Below are 13418 nucleotides of genomic sequence, written 5' to 3'. Positions count from 1 at the left end.
AAAATGATTATTACTGATACTAAAATTGGTGGTATCTTCAGTTTTGAAACTTGAGAATACTCTAGGCATTAGTTAACAGTTCTGTGCCCCACCCACTCTTTCTTTCTCTCTCTCTTTCCACAAGCTCTCTCTGCACAGCCCCGGCCTGCCTCTGCCTCTGCCTCCCCAGTGGGACTAGAGCAGCACGCTGCACCCCTTGGTGCCAGCAGCTTCTTCCTCGCTCTCACAGTAGAGCCCGAGCTCCTACAGGTTCCAGTGGTTCATGTGAAGAAACAGCTCCATTTATAATTTTATAACAGTTTTCTAAGCTGGTATGAAAATGGCATGTCTAAGGCTCATTGAGGAAAGAGCTAAGATCCGGCCTTGCTTGACACTGTATTTATTTCTGGCAAGTTGGTGACCCATCTTCTATGACCTGCCATGTAGGTCACGTCTCTACTTTGCCCCTCGTCCATTCATAGTTGTTCCATGCATCTCTCCCTCTCCTTTTCCCTCCTTCCTTGTCTTCTTCCCTCCCTCCTTCTCTTCCTCCTTCCTTCCCCTTCCCTTCTTTTTTCCTTTCTACCCAAACTTCCTTCCTTCCTTCCTTCCTTTCCTTACTTCTCTATCCTCCCTCTCACCTTTTTTTAAAAAAGATTTAGTTATTTATGTTATTTATGTGAGTACACTGTAGCTGTCTTCAGACACACCAGAAGAGGGCATCAGATCCCATTACAGATGGTTGTGAGCCACCATGTGGTTGCTGGGCATTGAACTCAGGACCTTTGGAAGAGCAGTCAGTGCTCTTAACCGCTGAGCCATCTCTTCAGCCCTTCAGTTTACTTTTTAAAGAAGTTTTATGTCTGTTTGCTTCTTTATCTTGTGTGTGCATCTGTGTAGGACATGCATGGCTTTGTGTGTGTGTCTTTGTGATGCAGCTTCCATGTGCGACTCCAAGGAAACCTTGGAGGAGTCCGTTTTCTCCTCCTACCATCTGAGTGAGTCCCAGGGATCCAGCTCAGATCACCAGACTCAACGGGGAGACCTTTGCCTGCTGACTCATTGTGTGGGCTCTTGAGTTTACTTTTTAATTCTCTACGTAGCCTTGTGTCCTGGAACTCTTTCTCTAGACCAGGCTGGCCTAGAACTCACAGAGATCACCTGTCTCTGCCTCCTGAGTGCTGGGATTAAAGGAGTACACCACCGTGCCTGGCCTACTTTTTAATTTTTAAAAGAGAATTGAATAAAAGAAGAAAGATGGCTAATGATAGTCTGATAATCACACAGTGATAATCTGATAATCACACTTGCAGGTTATCTGGGCTTCCAGACTTCCTTATCTCTAATTTTATCTGCATTTACCTGCATTTAATTGGGTTTTACCTTCTCTTTCCTTTCTTTGGCCAAGGTAAATGTAAATCATACTGTTCCTCATCTCACTTTCTGTCTGTGTAAGGAATATCTCTGAATTAGTTATAGTGAGAACCTACAGGAAGCTCATCTGCCAGGGCGACACTGTTGGAGTGACAGAGATCTGTGGAGTGGTATCATGTGAACAACAGCGGCCATGCCGCATGACACGGAGATCTGACTCCAGGCTGCACCAGACTCCGTGTTCCTCTGGACAGGGATAGTACAGTAACTGATGTCCTCATTTCTTCATCAGTGAAAAATTGAGCGAGCCCCGGGCTAGGAGTATTACTCAGTGGTAGATCTTTTGCCTAGCATGGAGGAAGCCTTGGGTTTGATGCCCAGCACTGCAAAGTATGAGGAGGGATTCTCAGATTATAATCCCGTTTTTCACCGTACTTTATCAAAGGAGTACTTTCTCATTTATGTGGTGGAAAATGGTGTAATCAGTCTAAATTAAAGATACAAATTTAGTGGCTCCCTGAGAATCTCCACACCTGTGTCGAATCTTTTGTACACTTAAGTTTGCTATAAGCAGTCTAGAGTGGAGGGTGGACAGGTGCTCTGATGAAGAGAAGTCTGTTAATAAGTCTCTTCAGTCCTTCATGGAGCCTTGTGACCTTTGCACTCCTCAGGGCAGGGTCTAAGCTGGTGGCAGTTTTAGTAGTCTCTGTTCCAGAAGTGGTGTCCTGGGAGTCTAGTGCATGGATGATGATGATGGTAATGATGATGATGATTGTTATTAGTTTGTTTATTTGTTTATTATTTACATATTTTGAGACAGGGTCTCACTTTGTAACCCTGGCTGGGCTGGGACTTACTGTATGGACCAAACTGGCCTTGAACTCACAGATCCATCTCCCTCTGCCTCCTGAGTGCTGGGGATAGACATGTGTGCCCCCTCGCCTAGGCAGTGCATGTTTTCAACTGTGCAGTGTACTAAGGTAATACTTAGTTGCTTACATATTAAGATAGTATATTTTTATTGATCTGTTTTCAGTTCTTTTGTGTATAGATCCAGGAGTCGGGTTACTGAATCATAGAGTAGTTCTGTTTAATCCTTAGTGGAGCCACCATTTGGTTTATAGTGACAGCAGCCACGCACCAAGCTTACCCTTGCCCCAGCTCTATGCCTGGGGTTGTTTTGTGGTGTTTCTTTTGGCTTTATGTCATCATTAGGCCTAAGACAACTTTGCCTGATTTCTTTCTTTTCCTTCTCTCTCCTCCCCTCCTCTTTTCTGCTCTTTTCTCTTTTGTTTCCCTTCCCTCTTTCTCTTCTTCCCCTCTTCTCTCCTCTCCCTCCCTCTTCCTTTCCTCCTGCCTCAGTCTTCCAGGTGCTGAGGTGATAAGCTAGACGCCATTTCCTGACCCTCAAAACAATAATTAAAACTTAGTGTTTATATGCGGAATGGGTGGGTGGGGAGGTGGTACACACCTTTATTTCCGGCACTTGGAGGCAGAGGCAGTCAGATCTCTGAGTTCGAGGCCGGCCTGGTCTACAGAGTGAGTTCCACGACAGCCAGTGCTACACAGAGAAACACTATCAAAAAAAAAAACAAACACAAAAAGCATCAAAAAATTTGGTAGTAGTAATTTAAGTGACATAATGTTTTCTTAATGGTCTTACATGTATGTTAACTGAAAGAACTATAAGAATGTTAAGCTGATTCCTAATAGTCTGAAATGAGTGAAAATAAGAAAGTGTAATCAGGCATGGATGGGTGGGTAGCTTTTACCAAAGAGGCTGGGATTGAAGTTAGAGCATTCTTCATCCTGTTGGGATCTTGCCTAAGAATAATTTAACACATTTTCATTCTTTAAAAATGTATCTCTGAAGACTTACAAGTGGTCTGAGTGCAGGGTGTAAGGGACTTTTGAATGTTGAGCAGTAAAGGGATGTTTACATCATTTCCTCCAAAGCCCAAGGCATAGCTCGGAGGAAGGAGTGAAGTAGTGTGGACTTCTGGCTGCACCTGCCTGCTACACTTTTGACCTCATGACAGCTGTGACAACTTCCACAAAATGTACCCAAGATTGAGCCTGCTGTGCTGTCGTGGAAGACGGAGGGGCCCATGGGCCACCCCTTCTGAGGATGTGTGTAGTTAACAGCTGATGAGGGAAGAAGATGCTTTCTTTAGCGGTGTAGTCACGGTTAGCTTCCCATGCTCCTTAGTGGTCTGTTATAAAAGGGGTGTTGGCCGAGAGACAGCTCAGGGTTAAGAGCAGGGGCGGCTCTTGATCATCAGGTGGGAGGTAGCTCAGTTACTGCTTACAGTGCACACAAGAGGACTGGAATCCATTTTGAGCACAGGCATGCCCAGCACTTGAGAGGTAGAGGCAGGGGCACCACACCTTCCAAACAACAGGCATGCTCTTACCACAGCTAAATGGAAAACGAATTCCAACTTTGGTTCTGTTTGGGGTGCAGATGCCTGTGTGTTTACATGGTTGTGGACCCAGAGTCCAGGCATCATTCCTCAGGAGCTACCCACTGTGGGTTTTGAGATAGGGTCTTTCAACTGGCCTGGAGCTCACTGACCAGGCTAAGCTGGTTGGCCAGCCAGCTCCAGGGATCTGCTTGTCTGCCTCCCCTAGGCTGGGATTACAAACACAAACATGTCTGACTTTTTGAAAATGAAATCTGGGATTGGAGAGCTGGCTCGGTGGTTAGGTTAACAGGATTGGCTGCTTTTTCAGAGGACCCAGGTTCAATTGCCAGCACTCACATGGCAGTTCTTAACCATTCATAACTCTAGTTGCAGGGGATCCAACATACTTTTCTGGCTTCCACGAGCATTGAGCTGTCTCCCTAGGCCTAACTCTTTAGGCCTTGGGGTATGGATGGATTCTGCATTTATGAGCCAAGACATGGTGGTGTACTAGGACCTTCAAAAAACAGACCCTGTATTTAAGCTACCCTGATGATGTCCCCTGCGTCTTTCCCTTCTGCTCCCTCCCCATTCCCTTCCTTCACTCACCCATCTAGTTCTGCGATTACAGACATGCACCACTGCACCCGGTTCACTTGATATACTTGGTTTTCGTTAATTGGCATGCTGGATAAACTCAAATAGTGTGGGATCTGAGTGCAGAACTGCCATTTGATTCCTCTATATTTTTGGTTGTTGGTGTGTCCTTAGGAGAACCATTAACAAGCTAGTAAGAATCCTTTTCTAAAATAGGCTATACATTGATATTTTGCTCTAAGTGTGTCCCCCATGTCCTAAGAGATAGGTGGTTTGCATCTCTAATACTAACTACACAATTGGTATTTTAGTGTCATCCTGCTGATCATTGATAGGTCTTTGGTGCGAGGGTGGGGGTTGGGGGGCAGTGCACTATAGCCTTCAGATTACATCACTTGGCTGATCTGCAGTGAGTCTGAGGAGGTTCTAGGTGCCGGTGCTTTGGCTATATGGGGTCTTCCTCTTTCTACACTCCGTCTCTTTCATTTGGTAAAGATAATTGAGAATAACCAAGTTATGTAGTCATCTGGAAGTCTGGAGCCTGCATACGCTGAGTTTGTGTAAGTGCCCATGATTTTTTTTGTATTAACATTTTATCTAATGGATTCACGGTTTATTGGCAATGGCAAACATGATTTCTCTTAAAAACAACACAAGCTCTAGTCATGCTCTCTTTCACACTTGCGCTCAGATCTTACCAGAACTTAGAACTTGATCTACTTTAGCAGCTTGAAGGTTTTTGGAATGAAGATAGAGTTTAAGCTCTTTAACTAAAATACATACATTTGTAGTAATAGCAAAAGAATTTGAAATATACTATCACATTTCAATGTTTTTTATACTCCCTTTGTCAGAATTTCCCCTATAACTTGCTTTGCTGAGATTCTAATTCCCAAACTACTCCCAAGTGGGTTTCAGGAATCAGTAATGCTGAAGCCATCTGGGAGGGGTCTTCGGCCGTAGTCTAGACTGTTGAGGCACAGCCCACATTTTGGCGTAAGAGTCCTAAGAAGGTAACCATGCACATCAGAATTCGAGAAGCACTTTGACCTCTTCTGGGCCTTGCCTCTCAGAGTGGAAGCATTCAGAGCTGAGGTGTGGTGATGGCTGTAGTGGAGTACCAGAGCTCTTCCTCTCAGGTGTGAGTCAGTAGCCAGCATCTCGCACTCAGATACGCATATGCACACACATTGCTGTGGTAATTCACTGATTACGTAGTCACCGTGTAATAAAAAACTTGAAAGAAAAGATTAACTTGTTGGAGGTTTTGTTTTGTTTACCTTGCTGATTGAATTTCATTTGCTGGATACAAACTTGGGCATAATACTGGTAATACAAACTTGAATATAGTGTTGGTAACAGAAACTTGGACATAGTGTTGGTAACACAAACGTGGATATAGTGTTGGTAACACAAACTTGGACATAGTGTTGGTAACACAAACTTGGACATAGTGTTGGTAACACAAACTTGGACATAGTGTTGGTAACACAAACTTGGACATAGTGTTGGTAACACAAACTTGGATATAGTGTTGGTAACACAAACTTGGGCATAGTGTTGGTAACACAAACTTGGATATAGTGTTGGTAACACAAACTTGGACATAGTGTTGGTAACACAAACTTGGACACATTGCTTAGTCATGCCTCCCATCTGGGAACATCAGTCATTGAATGCATTCATGAAATTCAGAGTCTAAGAGTACATATGTGGCAGTCTAGGAGACAAATTACTTTTATTTATTGTGAATTAACTGTTATTAGAGATGCCCCCACATCTGTAACAACATCACAGGCAGTTCCTTGCTTATGACATTTTGGGGGGGCTTATAAATTAAGGTAGGATGACTAAGAGATAAAGGATTATAGAATACTCTTAATATGCTTGACATAATGCTACTTTCCTCAAAATATACTTTAAAATATAAACAGTTGAGAGCACTTGCTGCTCTTGCAAAGGACCCAGGTCTGGTTCCAGTACCTCCGTGGTGGTTGGCAACCATCTACAACTCCAGTTCTGGGGCATTCAATGTCCTTCTGTCTACTGCAGGATCCAGGCACACAAGGTGCATATACATACATGCAGGCAAACACTTATACACCGGTCTCACTATAAGCTCTGGTTATCCTGGAACTCACCATGTAGAACAGGCTAGCCTTGAACTTACAGAGATCTACCTGCTGCCTCTTATGTGCTAGGATTAAAGGTGTGCGCCACTACACCTGATAAAAATAAATAATTTTTTTTAAAAATGTCATTTTTTGAGTAACTCAGAGTATAGCTATATATGATCTATGTAGTAGAAATTTCTGAGTAGTTTCTAAATTATTAGTAATTATATGATGAAAAAGCAGTTAGTCTTAGATGAATAGAATATATAGATTATTCGGGGTTGAATATATTTTTCTTTTATATTCTTTCAGATTCATCAGGATTCATTTTTGATCTGCAGTCTAATACTGTACTGGCCCAGGGAGGAACCTTTGAGAACATGAAGGAAAAGGTAAGATAATTATTATGGATATTTGAATATTATAGGAGAATATATTAATATAAGCAGTGACTATCACAAAGCATTATGAAAACGAAATCTGCTGGGCATGGTGGCACACGCCTTTCTTTCCAGTACTTAGAGGCCGAGGCTGGTAGAGCTCTGAAACCAGCAGTCTGGTCTACATAGCAAGTTCCAGGCCAGCCTGGGCCACATTGTGAGACCTGATTTGAAAGAAAAGGGAGGGAGTCAGGGAGAAGAAAATGGAATCCTAGGAACAAAATAGAATGCTGCTGTAAATATAATCAGGATGACTACCGCGGGGTCTCTGAGGAAGCAGTTTGTCAAAATGAGCAAAAATGCTTTTCTTTAGACATCTCCATATATGTTTATTATAAATTCTTTGAAAACAGTCAGTATTAATGCTATTACTAGTATTTATATGACTAAGAATGTATCTCTTTTCTTCTTTGTCTCTTTATTTTTTGAGACAGGGTATCTCTGTGTAGCCCTGGCTGTTTTGGAACTTACTGTGTAGACCAGGCTGGCCCCCAACTTATAGAAATATAGACTGCATCTGCCTCCTGAGTGCTGGAACTAAAGGCATGTGCCAACACAAGTACCTGGCTCAGAGACCAAAATTTTAATGTTTTTTTTTTTAGTTAGCAGATATTAATTTTATATGATAATGGATTAATATAAAGGTTAAGAGAATAATCCATGTCTAAAATTCTGTGACAGTGTTGTATTTGAATTGAAGATGTCAGTGTGTGAGCTGCAGCCATTGGGAGGACGTAGGAGCTGGGACTTACTGGTGGCAGTGAACCCCTGTAGCTTCTGGCTCTCCACTTCTACCATTTTCTACCCAAACCACTCAACACTTCCTTAAGAAACAATTGATTAAACATTGTACAGTAAGACAAGTAAAACTGAAAAGGAAGAAAATACAATTATCTACATAGAAAAATCCATGAAAATAACATAGGATTAGGACAAACAAGAGTTTATCAAAAAAAAAAAATTGAAATTCCTAGCTATATAATAGATACATAATAAGAAAATATTTGGGGCTGGAGAGAGAGCTCAGTTCTTTTACTTTTTATGTATTTATTTTATGTATATGAATATTTTGCCTGAGTGGACACATGTGTATGCCTGACACAAGTCAAGTCAGAGGACATCATATACACAGAGAGCTGGACGTAGCACTGCGTGTTTGTAGTCCTAGCACCGACGGGGCACATAAGTGATCCTGAGGGCTTGCTGGCTGCCCAGCCCAGCCCAGAGCGGTCGGCCAGAGAGCCTGTCTCAGAACAGTGATGGACGCCTGAGTTTATCCTCTGCCCTCCACACGTGTATGTTCATGGGTGCTTCATACACATGGCCATTTGAATATTCAGTTGTTTATAAACTACTTTATGCTTTTGTTTACTCATTTATTGATTTAATGTGGATGGGTGTTTGCGCGCATGTATGTCAATGGAGCATGTGCTCGCAGTGTCTGCAGACGCCAGATCCCTTGGATCTAGAGTTACGGCCGGCGTTAGACACCACGTGGGCGCTGGGTTCTCTCCAAGAACAACCAGTGTTCTTAACCACTAAGCCATCTCTCCAACCACTATAAACTATATATATATTTTTTTCATTTCAAAAAATATAATGTCTAACAAAATTGCATATCTGCTAGGCATGATGACATATTCCTTTAGTCACAGCACTCAGGAGGCAGAGGCAAGCAACATCTCTAAGTTGAGGAGCGAGTTCTAGGCCAAAGCTATGTAGTGAGACCCAAACAAACATAAGCCAGTTGGGTATATCCATTTTATAGAGCAGTTTGGAGTTATCAGTAAGCACTGATAGTAGGCTCTGTGTTATTCAGAATTCTGATAGTTACACAGAAGCCCTGACTTGACGTTCCGGGCACTGAGGATTCAGCAACAAACATAACTACTCTAGGAGTGTACTCCAGAGGGAGCGCTGGTTTTGCATGAGCGAGAGTGAATGCATTAGAGTATTGTACACTAGGAGTGCCATGTACAGTGTAAACATGAGGAGCGGATGTGGGTTAACTGTGTGAATAACACATATAGTGTATGTTAAACTATATGAGGAACACATACATGCTAGCTATATGAATAATGTGCAAATCAGTATGAATAAATGCTCTGTGACAAAATTAAAAATAAGCATGCATGATGAATAATAATATTAATATAATATAAAATGTATATTGCCTATGGAGATACACATACATCATGAAAATGCAAATAAATTGAGATTAAATCAAATTCTGAGTAGAGATATCTGGAGAAAGAAATGGGATTTAATAGATGTTCATTGGGCTTCGTTTGAGTTGCTTTGTTTTATTAAGCTGGGTTATCCCCAGTTGTCCATTATGTCTTATGCACCTAAATTAGCTTATAGTGATTCAGATGCTTTCTGTAAGTTACCTCTGTAGAATTTTCACGCAGCTGAATGACACAGAGAAAGACAGACTTGAATAGTGCTGTGTAGGAATCTCAGCTGCTAGGCTGGAGAAAGCTCAGTGGGTAAGGGCAATCGCTGTGCACATGAGGACTTGACCACACAGACAGACCTGATAGACCTACGCCCCCCACCCCCCCACAGTGTGACAGGCAGAGAGACATGACGGGAACCGCTTGGCTGCCAGCCTCACTCTAGGTTCAGTGAGAGGCCCTGTCTCAAGGAAATAAAGTGGAGACTTACCGAGTAGAAGAGTCAGGAAGAGTCAGTGTCCTCTGGCTTCTGCAGTGTGCATGGGTGTTTATACCTACACACATGTATTCATATATACCTCACTCACACATTCATACCACAGACATTTAAAAAAATCTGAGCTGTTAGGGTTAATGGGTCATTACATTTCTACTTTCCCTGTAGTATAGTGATGAACCACTGATGCTAACTTAAGAGCTGGTACCTAAATTAAACTTTTTTCTTTCTCCCCCCCCCCACCCCCACCCCCGGGGATAGGTAGGGAGACTAGATTTCTCTGTAGCCCTGGCTGTCCTATAACTTGCTCCGTAGACCAGGCTGGCCTCACAGAGATCCACATGCCTCTGCCTCCTGTGCTGTGATTAAAGGACTGTGCTGCCATACCCAGCACTTTCTAACTTTAAAAATATAAAAATAGGGGCTGGAGAGATGGCTCAGTGGCTAAGAGCACTGACTGCTCTTCCAAAGGTTATGAGTTCAAATCTCAACAACCACATGGTGGCTCACAACCATCTGTACAGCTACAGTGTACTCATATACATAAAATAAATAAATAAATATTTTAAAAAATATATAAAAATAAAAATTATTTGTGTGTGTGTGCACGCGCTTACGTGTGTGTGTGTAAGAGAGAGAGGAGGGGGGAGAGAGAACGCAGATGAGTAGCTTGTGTGGAGGTCAGAGGACAACTTGGACAATCAGTTTTCTCCTTCACTATGGGCTCTGGAGATTGACCTCAGACTTCCCACGCTATTGTAGATACTTTTATTCACTGACCGTCTCTTGGTTGGTTCCTTTTATTTCTATAAATGCTCTGTGTTTTAAATTTCAACATTAAGTTTTCCTGTGGTGTTACTATTTTTCTACTTACTATTCCCGGCGTGACAGATGCATGTGCTCCTCCTGACATTAAGCAGTGGTCCTATTGCTGAACTGCACTGGCACCGCTGTTTGCCTGGTGCGCTTGCTGCCTGCTGACCTTCTCGCACGTCTTTTGCAGATAAACGCGGTGCGTGCGATCGTTCCCAATAAGAGCAACAACGAGATCATCCTGGTCTTGCAGCACTTTGACAACTGCGTGGACAAAACAGTGCAAGCGTTCATGGAAGGTAAGGAATGCCGGCCCAAGTGTAGGCTTTGGAGCCTGAGCCGCAGCACAGTTTGGTGATGGCACTGTGGTCTTTTGTTAACCTAGGGTACTCCTTTCATTCCCAAGCTATAGAGAGACTTCAAGAGACAAGCTCAGAAAACTCCTTTATTGTTAGATATGTTCTCCCCCTCCTTAGACCGAGAAACTATGCAGCTGATGGACTGTTGGATTTGAATGGAATTGGGTAAAGTAATTTAAGAGACCAGTACAAAGGAGGAAGTTGATGACCCAGGAACACGTGACCAATCATGACCCAGCATTTATCTCCAACTCCACAATGATTTACTGTGATTCTGGCAGAGGACTCAAATGTATTAGTTCAACTCCTTAGATTTATAGAGTTAATCAGTGTTTCTTAAAATTCTTTCCATATAACTTGTTTGATAAAACTGTACTTGAAGCTGTTTTGCCTTTGAACAGAGTGGGCGAAAATGCACCTTGATGCATTTTCCTGAATTCACAATTATTGAATGAACAGGTCCAAATGCTATCCTTTTTTTTCCCTGTCTTCATAATTTTAGGGTTTGAGTCTAATCTAGGGTGCAGCTTTTCCCAAACACCACAGTCCAGATGCTATACTTGGGTAAAGACTAGTCACCTTTATATTCAGATGTAGAGATAAAGATTCGCAATGCCCAAAGGAGATCTCAGTAGGCCAGTACAGCGGAAGCATGGCCTGCCTCAGCCCTGCGTGTAGCAATGATGTAATGCACTGGTTCCACCCTGTCCTGTGTGGCAGAAGAAGAAATCTCCATTTGATTTCTTTTTCAGGTAGTGCCAGTGAAGTACTCAAAGAATGGATAGTAACCGGCAAAAAAAAGGTAAAATTTAATTACATGTAAGAACATATATATATATATTTTTTTTTTTTTTTTTAATTAGACTTTAGGCAAGATGGCGTACTGGGTAAGATTAGCATACTGTTCTTCCAGAGGACCTGGGTCGCTCCCCAGCACCCACATGGCAGCTTGCCATCCTCCCAAGGGATCCAAGGGATCTGGACCTTTTTGACTTCCACAGACATTAGGTGTATGCATGGTGCACAGACATACGCACACGGGGGCAGCCCTTAGGTGTATACATGGTGCATAGACATACATACATGAGGACAGGCATCAGCTAACATACATGGTGCACAGACATACACGGGGACAGGCATCAGATGCATACATGGTGCACAGACATACACGGGAACAGGCATCAGATGCATACATGGTGCACAGACATACACGGGAACAGGCCTTAGGTGTATGCATGGTGCGCAGACATAATACACAGGGACAGGCATCAGATGCATACATGGTGCGCAGACATACACGGGAACAGGCCTTAGGTGTATACATGGTGCATAGACATACACACACAGGGACAGGCATCAGATAACATACATGGTGCACAGACATACATGAGGGCAGGCATTAGGTGTATGCATGGTGCACAGACATGCATACACGGGGACAGGCATCAGATGCATACATGGTACACAGACATACATGAGCGCAGGCCTTAGGTGTCTGCACGGTGCACAGACATACATATACAAGGACAGGCATCAGATGCATACATGGTGCACAGACATACATGAGGGCAGAGCACTTCACATAGTTTTTAAAACGAGAAAGGGCTTTAGAGACTATTTGCTACTATTCCTGCGTGTGTTTGGAGGCTCCAGCAGAGGAACGTAGGGACACATGGCAGTGAGGTGGAGTGGGCACCTGCCTAGCCAGCTGTGTCAGCCAGATCCGCCCTGTTGCTATGTCAGCCAGATCTGCCCTGTCGATGAGTGGGGGACATGCCACAGCTCTCTCGCCTGTACGTCCTGTAATATTTGAAAGAGAATGTTACATTTGTCTTCTGTTTTCCAACTCAAAAGTGCCAGTTTCGACATTGAGATTTCAGTGTTCCACAGTGAGTTCCCTGTGCCTGAAATCGGAGCAGTTAAGTTTGTTGGTGCAGTCGCTGCAGTGCTCTGGACAACCGTAGACACAGTGAGCACTGAAAAGTGAGAGAAAGCCGTTCCTCCAGGGAGGGTAGCTGGTTTTCAATAGGATTTGTTTCCTAGATTAGTGAGAACAGTTTAGACCCGCAGGCCAGGTAAGCTGGGTGTGGGTAGTCCCTACTCCACGACTGCGCACTAAAGCCGAAGGGCCGCGTTCCTTCTTAGGAACATGTCTCTGGTTAGTTACTGGTTGTTTGCATGCACACGCGCTCACAGTGAGGACAGCTCTGTGGCCTTGTCCTCTCTTCACCTGAGTGCTTTCTGGGGTGCCACGCTTGACTGGCACCTTGGCATGCTACCCATCTTCCTAGCCCAGCTTTTGCTCCGTGCTGTGTGCCCTCCAGAGACAGCTGCTACACGTTAAAGAGTAGAAGGCACGCGGGCTTCTGAGTTGGTCGGAGCTGGCCTCTGTCCTGTTCTGCTTTATCTGGTCTCGTGAGCTGTGGGTATTGTTTAACTTTAGTTTGCTCCTCTATAAAGTAGAAAGATACAGATGTAGTAGGTCATACCTGTGATCCTAGCACTCAGAAGGGGCATTGGAGGGTCAGGAGTTCAAGGCCATTGTGGGCTACATAGCACAACCCTGTCTGGGGAAAAAACAACAACAACAAAAGTAAAATAATATTAATAAATATGCATTCTTGTTACAATGCCTAAGTAGTAGTTCTTTTTGTTTTTTTGCTT

General features: G+C 43.3%; 1 protein-coding gene across 2 annotated transcripts in view; it reads left to right on the top strand.

The window, feature by feature from the left end:
- The window catches only part of Spats2 (spermatogenesis associated serine rich 2), a 74891-nt gene that overhangs the window by 26105 nt on the left and 35368 nt on the right, over positions 1 to 13418 (top strand). For both annotated transcript variants that reach the window (XM_052161347.1, XM_052161346.1), the window contains exons 3-5: positions 6782 to 6861; positions 10586 to 10694; positions 11507 to 11556. In XM_052161347.1, coding sequence (XP_052017307.1) covers positions 6782 to 6861; positions 10586 to 10694; positions 11507 to 11556 — 239 coding nt within the window. The remainder of the gene's footprint in view (positions 1 to 6781; positions 6862 to 10585; positions 10695 to 11506; positions 11557 to 13418) is intronic.

This window comes from Apodemus sylvaticus, chromosome 17 (assembly GCF_947179515.1).
Source record: "Apodemus sylvaticus chromosome 17, mApoSyl1.1, whole genome shotgun sequence".
In the NCBI taxonomy this organism is placed as follows: Eukaryota; Metazoa; Chordata; class Mammalia; order Rodentia; family Muridae; genus Apodemus; species Apodemus sylvaticus.
This window is presented reverse-complemented; position numbering and strand designations above follow the sequence as displayed.